The following is a 9,428-nucleotide window of genomic DNA, read 5'->3' as shown; positions in this document are numbered from 1 at the left end:
ATATGTGGGGTGATTCCTCTCTTTCTCTTTTGAATCTGCAGTATACACTGATACAGGGGAGTATCTGCCAGATGTGCTGAGGGCCCAGATGGGGCAGGAAACAAGCCAGCTTCCTACTCAGGCCTGTCCTACTTCAGGGCACAATCACAAAAACGGAGAAGCCATTCCTCAGAACAGAGTGAGGCCCCGTCCTGGGCTGGGACCTGGGGAGCATCTGGGCTCCAGGATGCAGCTGGAGTATCATTGAGTGCAGGCCCCTCCTGGGCCAGGAATAGCGAAGGGGACTGTGGACTTCCAGAAAAGGGTCAAGCCAGCATTCTCATGAGGTGAAGACACTTTGACCCCTTGAATTGGCTTGGGTCAGCATTTTGCTTCCTGACCCCTTCCCAGGAGTCAATTCAGAGCCTGGGGCAGGTCAGTTTAGAGCTGGTCCCAGCTGAAGTCCACCTGATTCCAAGGCCCAGACCCCACCCTCTTCTCTGGCCCCTCAGAACTCTGAGCCCCTGCAGCTGAGGCCCATTACTGACTGAGCCCCAAACCCTGAGCAAAGACCGTCTGGACGGAACTTCCCCGGTGGCACAGTGGTTAAGAATCCGCCTGCCAATGAAGGGGACACGGGTTCGAGCCTTGGTCCGGGAAGATCCCACATGCCATGGAGCAACTAAGCTCGTGGGCCACAACTACTGAGCCTGTGCTCTAGAGCCCGCAAGCCACAACTACTGAGCCCATGAGACACAATTACTGAGCCCACGTGCCACAACTACTGAAGCCCGCGTGCCTAGAGCCCACGCTCCACAACAAGAGAAGCCACCGCAATGAGAAGCCCACACACCACGACAGAGTAGCCCCCGCTCGCCGCAACTAGAGAAAGCCAGCATGCATCAACAAAGACCTAATGCAGCCAAAAAAAAAAAAAAAAAAAAAAAAATGACACATACACACACAAAAGAATCAGAGGTTTAAAAAAAAAAAAAAGACCATCTAGACTCTGTCCATCACTGATGCTCATGGCACAGTACTTAACAGCTGACAAAGTCCTCTCTCTCTTCATTTTATCCTTGGAACAGACCTGGAAAACAAGCAAGGTAGGGATTAGCATCACCCCCTATTCTGCAGAGGGGAAACTGAGGCCCAGAAGGTCTGGGAGGACTGGCAGAGGCTGGCTGCAGAGACTCCAGGGTTCCCCTACCTCTAGGCAGTGCCTTCATCTCTCTGGGCCTCATTTGCACATATGGAGAGTGCAGGTGTTGGCTCAGATGCTCTCTCAAGTCCCCTGCCTGTCATTCATTTCCTGTGGGCCTCCCATGCCCCCAGGCTTCTGGGAAGCCCACCTCAGCATGTGGGGTAAATCCCCCTCACTGTGGTTTCTCCCGCTCAGTTCCCCTTCTCTTCCTGTCTTGCCTTCTTGCTTTTCCTTGGACTGGTCCCTGTGGTATGTTATCTGCAGGTGCAGTTTTGGGGTGAGTGGGGGTGGGAGGGGAGCTAGCAGCCGTCTGTCCTGGTTGCTGGGGATCAGGGCTGTCAGTCTATGGGGTCGGGGAGGAAGAGCCAGACCCAGTCCTGGTGGAGGACTGGGGGCCTGGTAAGAGCACGACAGGCCCAGGCTGAGTCTGGAAGAGGGACTGGTTTCTAGAAGCATCTGGAGACAAGCCCAGGATAGGACAAGGAGGCCGGTGGTCACCATGGGAGGTGCCTGCCTGCCACCTCTCGCTCTAATCCCGCTTCTCCACCTTTCTTTGACTGACTCTCAGTGCCACGGTCTCTCCTGGACCGCCTGTCTGTCTACAGGGCCTATGGGGCGAGGGGCAGCCGTACAAAAGTCTCAAACGTAGACTTTTGTTATATTCAATGAAAACATATGGATGCTCGTATTTTGGAGTTAACCACGTTTTAGCATTTTCCCCTTTTTTCATCTATTGGGACCCTCGCAAAATGGAACCGGCCTCCTTTTGCGAAGTCTTGTCTGCCCCTCAGGTCTCTGGCCCTGGTTGGGGTGTGTTCAGAAGACTTCACGCCCCACCGCCCCACCGGCCGGGCTCCGCTGCCCGCTGGGGCCAGCAGGGGGAGCCCGCGGTCAGGCCGGAGGGGGCGGGATGGAGGCGGGGCCACGAGGCCGGCTGGGCCAATAAAGGCGGCTGCACGCCGCAGCGGCTAACTCCGCCCATTGGGCGCCCGTGACCCTCGCTTCTGGAGTCTCTGCTGGCCCGTGGCTCTCCTGCTCGGACCCGCACCCACGATGCTGGCGCTACGCTGCGGCCCCCGTCTGCTCGGCCCCCTCTCCGGCCCGCGCTCTGCGCACCTGCGCCTACCCGCGGCCCGCGCTTGCAGCAGCGGCTCCCGAGACCCGTCCTCTTCCTCCCGGAACCCGCTCGTGTACCTGGACGTGGGCGCCGACGGGCAGCCGCTCGGCCGCGTGGTGCTGGAGGTGAGACCACCGGACAGGACCGTGCTGGACTGGGCGTGGGGGACGGTCGCGGAAGAGCTCTGGACCCCGGGCCGGCGCTGTGCCTGGCTCGCTGAGTGACCTTGCTTCCTGCTCCTGGGCTCTGGGCCTCAGTTTCCCCATCTCTAAGAAGGGGCATCAGATTGGTCTCTCCAGGCCTCCCCTCAGAACTTTGGACTAGTGGAGGCCCCTGTGGAGGAGAAAGCTCAAGGTCAGATCGTAGGCTAGGAGGGCCCGCCCCGTTGGCCGGGGTCGGGAGGGGCTCCGAGACTTAACGGGGCGGGATCCTAGGCCCGGAGCTTCGAGATGGGTTTCGGGGGCCTGCGGGGTCCGGGCGGCGGGCCCGGCTGGGCGCGCACACTGTGGCCCTTGCAGAAGGCGGAGCGGGCCCCAGCCCCGCCCTCGCCATTGGGCTCTCGGCGTAGCAAAGGTGGTTTCGGGCCGCCTCCTCTCCCAGCAGGGCGGCTGGCCCGGCCTTGGGCTCCAGCCACCAGAGCAGGCATAGAGCTCCTGGAGTCGGGGCAGTGTGCTCAGAGCTCATCGCCACAACTCCATCCCCAGCCACCCTTCCGAGGTGACACTCTGCATCTGCCCTGGCTCTTCGGGCCTTTTTGAAAAACAGAGCAAGAAACATACCTGGTAGTCCGGAAGGTAACAGAGGAGAAGCTTGGGTATAGCCTTCAAGCCCATTTTGAACAAAGGGGCCTCAGTTAAGCCTCAGTTCACTCTTCTGGAAAATGGAAAAGACCTTTATTTTAAAGGTTCGGTGCCAGTGTGGCTCTTGCAGCTGGGAGGCAAGAGGCAGGCTTAGATGGGACTCCAGCCTCCCCTTTCCCCCACCCCTCCTGCCTCTCTCTGAGCCTTGGTTTCCCATCTGCCCATTGAGGAGCTTGGACTGGCTCCTCCCCAGGGCCCTCTTTCCAGGCCTTGAGTCTCTGATGCTTTGGGCCCAGCTGAAGTGGCTCTGCCAGTTCTGCCCCTAGAAGTAGTCCAGGATGGTGTTGGCATCTCTTCTGACAAGTTAGGAAATTGAGGCTGCCTCCTCCCAGCCTGGAGTTCAGGAAGCAGCTGGCAGAAATGATAGCTGCTTAGGTGGCCTCCCACGGAGGGCTGGGAGTGACAGGAATGTGCTTTCCCCCTCTCCTGGGCCACCGTGCGGGTTGGGTCCCTCTTTCACCTGCCTCTGGACTGACCGTCTTGTCCCTCTTCTCTCCCCACAGCTGAAGGCAGATGTCGTCCCAAAGACAGCAGGTAAGTCAGGGCCCAGGGCCTTCTGAGTCCAGTCTGGATGGAAGAGGGAGGGGCAAGGCAAGGTGGGTGGGGTGGTGAGAGCAGTTGGGTTATGAGAACCGTGACTAGATGGGAGTTGACGTGTGGCTCAGCTGCTGAGTACCCTGGGGCAGCCACTGGTCCTCTCTGAGCCTTAGGGTTGGCCCCGCCCACCTGTCCAGTAGCAGCCTCTGAATCAGGAGAAGATACACATACATTTCCTCTGGGACAACTTCCTCCCTCCTGGTGCCCGACGGGGCAGGCTGGTGGGTTCGCAGCCCTTGCTTGGACTCCCTGCCCTGCTGACCCGGTGCTGGAACAGCCAGGAGCATGTGTTCTTGCCACAGTGCTCGGACACTGAAGTCAGGGCGCCAGATGACTTGTCCCAGGTCACACAGCCAGCGCAGACCCAGGGGTGGGGGTCTTTCCATGTCCCGGCGGGGCGTAGGTAGAGAGGGCGCCGGCTGGAACAAGTTGTGGCCCCTGGTTTGAGGCCTGGCCCTGCTGACCTGCCTCTTCCTTCAACCCTCAGAGAACTTCAGAGCCCTGTGCACCGGGGAGAAGGGCTTCGGCTACAAAGGCTCCACCTTTCACAGAGTGATTCCGTCCTTCATGTGCCAGGTAGCGGGGGCGTCTCCCTGCCTTGGGCTCCTCTTCTCTAAGTGGGAATAGTGACGGGGACGCCTCGAAGGATTCTCATGAGGATAAACCAGTGTGCATGTGCCTGGAAAGTACTGAATGGAGGGCAGCTGCGGTCACTCGCTCGGCCTGTCCTCTTACTCATAGAGGCCGGAGCTTTTCCTGGCTGCCACAGAGCCTTCCCTGCCCCAGGGGTTAAGCAACAGGGCAGGCGGCAGGACGGGCCCTGCCTGGCGGGGTCGGGAGAGTGAAGCAGTGGAGGGAGAGCAGGCATCGGGGTGTGGATGTGTTCAGGGTTAGATCTGAACGCTTTGGAGGACCAGCACATTCAGACAGTCTCTGCCCATGCCCCACAGTGTGTCCCACGGAGCACTTGGCGTGGGAGATAAGGCTAGAGAGGAGGAGGAGGAGGGAGGAGGCTGGGCACAGACAAGAACACACAGGTCTGGACTTGGAGCCTCTTTCCAGAGAAGGGCATCTTTCCCGGTTAAATGCGTCTGTTCTTTAGTCATGTCTGCGTCTTTTCAAAAGCATTAGTTTTGCTGTGTCAGATGTTTTGCAGGTAGGTGTTGAAAGCGAGAACTTGCCCCAGGGCCAGGATGGGGCCAGGACCCGAGCTATGCTGGGGGTTGTCCTGTGTGAGGTCAGACCCTGCTAAGACGGGGGCTAGTGTCTGAGGCCAGCAGACCTAGAGGCAGGGGCATGGATGTCATGACCTCTTTGAAGTCCTTTCAGCCTGGAATTCTCCTCCCCCCTTCCCTCCACCCCGACCTGGTGACTGTCATCACATCGTGGTGAGTGGCAGTGGGTTGAACGTGACAAATTCAGGGAGGGGTGAGGGCTGTGGCTGTGAGACAGGCCTGGCCCCGCCCCGTGGCTCTCAGCTGCCGCGGCTCCCGGCTCTGCCCGAAGCTGTGGATGAAGCAGGAGCTGAAGTGGTTGTCCCAGCCGGGCTAGGGTCTTCCTCGGAACCACAGCAGGCAAGGGCGGAGACTCCAAAGCTGGAGGGCTCTCGGAGGCATGGGATGGTAGCACCGGGACGCCCGGGCCAGAGTTTTGAATCATCCCTCTCTGGGGACACATTGGCATTTGGGGATGCTTCAGCCGGGCAGGGCAGGTCACCCGTGTCACCTGAGGATCCCACCTCAGGAAGACAGCAACATGACCATGGCCGGGGGCTGGGGCTCTGCTGCAGCTGGCAGCCCCTGGGCTCTTCTGACCGTGGCTCCCATGGAAGCCTCAGGCGAGCTGTGAGGAATGACGCCAGCCCCGGCTGGGTTCTGTCCTGGGCCTGGGAAGGGGAGATGCTCTGACAGGGAGGGGGACTCAGTGTGGGGAACTGGCTCTGTGCTGGCTGCTGCCGCTTCCCACAGACCACACTTGGGAATGAGGGTTCCTGGTTTTCTCCCTATTTACCCTCCAAGAGTTGTGGATAGAAAATTCTAGGTCACTAAGAAGCATCTCAGAATGGCCGAGATGTTTTTAAGGATCATTTAAAAACTCGCTCAGACAAAAATGAATCATTCGGAAACCAGGGTAGTTATTGTGGCAGAAAATATCTAAGCTTTATCTTATTGTTGCTTATTTTCCTTAGCATTGTATTAGTCCTTCTATCATTGGATGTTTTTTGACCTCTTTGCCTGAGGGCTTCCGGCTGGGTGGGCCCTGGGTGGGCTGGGGGCTGCGTCCTAGCGCTGGAGTAGCACCCCTCTGCCAGCTCTGGTGGCGACGTCTCAGCTGATGCTCTGTGCTCGCAGGCCGGGGACTTCACTAACCACAACGGCACAGGGGGGAGGTCCATCTATGGGAGCCGCTTTCCTGACGAGAACTTCAAACTGAAGCACAAGGGGCCAGGTGAGTGCAGGTCGCCAGTCCCGGGGCCATGTGCCCTGAGCTATGACCCTGCCTCTGCCATCCCAGCAGGCCTGGAGGCAGCAGCCTGATTGCCCCGTATGATTGCTCCATATCTGACGTTGCTCCTTCCTTCCTTCAATGCTCTGGGTGGGCTTGTTGGGTTTTCCTAGAGCTTTTTCATTCTGAGCTCTCAGTTTCAAAACCGAACCTTCCTTTGAGAACCTGGGGGAGAGAGCCTTTAAGCAAAACCCCAGCGTCGTGTCAGACCCAAGGCGCGACATGGGAAAGTCTAGAGTTCAGGGCTGGGGGTCCCGCTCCAGCTCTACCACTGAGAGCTTCCACGAGGCCCTTTTCTCTTGTGGCGGCAGAGGCGGACAGGCCCTGGGGAGCTGCGTCCTCTGGGCCCTGATTCCCTCTTCTGAGCCCCAGGATCTTCTGGCTCAAGCATCTTTGATGTGGTTTTCCCCATCTGCTCATCTGAGTGACTCCCGTGTGAGATGCCTCCTGGGGGCAGCCTGGTCATCCTGCTTGTGTTTGCAGGTGTCCTGTCCATGGCAAATGCAGGCCCCAACACTAACGGCTCCCAGTTCTTCATTTGCACCACAAAGACAGACTGGTGAGTTGCTTGCTCCTGGCTCCAGGCCCTCTGGGAAGATGGGGTGGCCTTGCAGCTGGAGGGGGAAGCTAGTTTGAGGCTGGACTCTGCTGTGGGACAGTAGCCCTCACCCAGGCTGTGTGTCTGTATGAGAGAAGGAGAAGGTTTGTGAAAGGATTGAGGGAGAATTTGGGTTATTCTTGTAACTGTCTTATTAAGCTTCCCATTGTTACTGTCAGCTGGAGTTTTCTCAGTGTGTTTTGTGCACGTGTACGCACGCACACACACACACACACACACACACACGGATTCTTTTACCAAATATATTTGTGAAATGCTGCGGAACATACTAGGCCTCAAGATGGCCTGTGGCAGAAACCTGTTTTCTTGGTTTAACCCGCTGTTTCCCTGGCTTACTTGACCTTGGAATGCACCTTGGAAAATGCTGCAGGAGACGTTTGGATATCACACCGGACTTCTCGTCAGGTCTTAGCATGGGCCTGCAAATAGCTACCAGCCCCTTAGAGCCCTCTTTCCCAATGCCCTTGTATTTTAGGTATGTTTCCCAGGTAAATTTTCCACTACCTAGTTTCTCTGCCCAAAGTCCCCTGTGTCCTAGCCCTGAGGCATCTCGGGGAGGTGAGGGGACAGCAGCTGGCCTGGAGCTAAGACTAAATAAAGCCCATTTTCAAGGACTTTAGGGAGACCTGGGTAGTGGGAGTTACTAGTGGTCTCTACCCTCCGAGCCAGAGGGACGTGGATGTCAGGGTGGGCAGGTTGTTGCTGGCTCTGCCTGCCCTCCTTCCGTGGAACCCCTGGTGGATCCTGAGGTATAACCAGTTTTGGCCTTGCTGGCCCTGAACTAAGCTGCCTTTCAGATTCTTGGGACTGTCGCGGATTGAGAGCTGCTTGGGACGCGCATAGGTTCACCACATGTATTATCTCGGCTCTCACCTCAGAATTTCTGACTGTTAAGATGGTTCCATTTGCACAGACCTCTTAGTTCTTCAGAGTAGTTCAATATCCCTTCATCTCGCTGTGCAGAACGAGAATAATTCGCTTGTTGTAGGTGAGGTTCCCAGGATTCAGGTGAAGTGACCTGGGATTAGGTCACACAGCAGGTGAGGCAGAACATAGCCTGGGAGGGAGCCGTCACCTGATGTGTTCTGGGGGGCTCAGCAAGGCTCGATACCCGAGCTGTGAGAGGTGGGGCCAGCTTTTCGGTGTGGGTTCCTTTCAGAACTGCTGTTTTTGGTAAATGGTCCCATGACCAAGGGGCCGTGACCCTGGGCGACACTGCACCGCCCTCACTTCTGCTTACCTGGCTCACCTCTCCTCGCAGGCTGGATGGCAAACATGTTGTGTTTGGCCATGTCAAAGAGGGCATGGATGTCGTGAAGAAAATAGAATCTCTCGGCTCCAAGAGTGGGAAGACAGCCAAGAAGATTGTCATCACGGACTGTGGCCAGGTTAGCTAACCCGCCGTGGCCAGGGCTCTAGGCCAGCGGCAGCTGCTGGCAACAGGGAGTTGACTCACCCAAGCGGCCGCCTCGGGCTCCCAGCGTGGGGGCCCCTTGGAGTCGCCTGTGCTCCCTCCACCTTCTCTGTGTTTCCGGAAGGCCTCTCAGGAATGTCAGACCTCACAGGACCCACCGAGCTGCTTCCCCAGTGCCTGATCTTCCCCAGCGCCCTGTTTCTGGACACCCATCACGTACACTGTGTCACCGCTCCTCGTCTGGCATCACCTGTGACCGCCCGGCCCAAGTTCACCTGTGCCTTGGACGTTGAGGGTGGTGATGGGTTAGCTCTGAAGGCAGTTTCTGCCTCTCCTTTGGCCAAGGGGGAAAGCCGGCTGCTGTAAAGGGGTGTAAGAGCTGTTTAATGTCATCTTCCTAATCAGAATAATTCAGCAAGACTCCCTGGAGCTGGAGCTGTGGCACTAACTACTCCAGGCTGTGGTGTGACCTGAAATTGGTGGCACAGGCCACGAGCTTGGCCTTTGGAGCACAGTCTGGGCGTTTGTGAAGGTGCCACGGCTGAGACCTTTTATCCCAGTCACTGTGAATCCCATTGGTTTGCTGGTCTTGTGTTTGGAGAGAGTCCATGGGGGTAGAAATCAGCTGAACCTGGGGACAGACCCACTGCGAGCTGTGCCTAGTCAATGTGAATTCCCAAGTTGAAAACAGAAATGACTTGTAAGTGCCATGTACTCTGGAAGGAAGTCAGTGTGTATTCCCTGGTGGGCTTTGATTTCTTCTGTGTGTCTTATAAATTATATCTACTGATTATATACACAATATACTTCTGGAACATTTCTTTGTGTTGAGCTTAAATGTGAAAATAAATCCTGTTTTCTATGAAAGACTGGGGTCCGTGCTTTAGGAAGCAGTGTCTGTAACAGGTATTTGGAGCTGACGTTTATTGTTACCACTGTCACTCAGTGCGCCACGGAGGGCCTTTCCGTGGACTCTCAATCCCCCCAGCAACCTATGAGGGTATTATCATCCTGTTTAACAGACAAGGAAATGGACTCAGACAAACTGTCTTAGCGTTCGCAGCCCATCAGAGCCCTGGTGCCGCCTCTGGGTGACAGAGCCTCAGTTTTGCTCAGCTGTATAATGGGGTAAC

At 56.9% G+C, this 9,428-nt stretch overlaps 1 protein-coding gene across 1 annotated transcript; it reads left to right on the top strand.

Annotated features, from left to right (window-relative positions):
• Positions 1 to 2,236: 2,236 nt before the first annotated feature.
• PPIF (peptidylprolyl isomerase F) lies at positions 2,237 to 8,278 on the top strand. The gene is made up of 6 exons (XM_065893793.1): positions 2,237 to 2,425; positions 3,664 to 3,694; positions 4,245 to 4,333; positions 6,109 to 6,205; positions 6,746 to 6,821; positions 8,143 to 8,278. The coding sequence occupies exons 1-6, from the start codon at positions 2,237 to 2,239 to the stop codon at positions 8,276 to 8,278; spliced, it is 618 nt and encodes a 205-aa protein (XP_065749865.1).
• The last annotated feature ends 1,150 nt before the right edge of the window (positions 8,279 to 9,428 follow it).

Source organism: Phocoena phocoena, chromosome 16, assembly GCF_963924675.1.
Source record: "Phocoena phocoena chromosome 16, mPhoPho1.1, whole genome shotgun sequence".
In the NCBI taxonomy this organism is placed as follows: Eukaryota; Metazoa; Chordata; class Mammalia; order Artiodactyla; family Phocoenidae; genus Phocoena; species Phocoena phocoena.
Note: the sequence above shows the minus strand (reverse complement) of the source record. Positions and strands in the feature narration are given on the sequence as shown.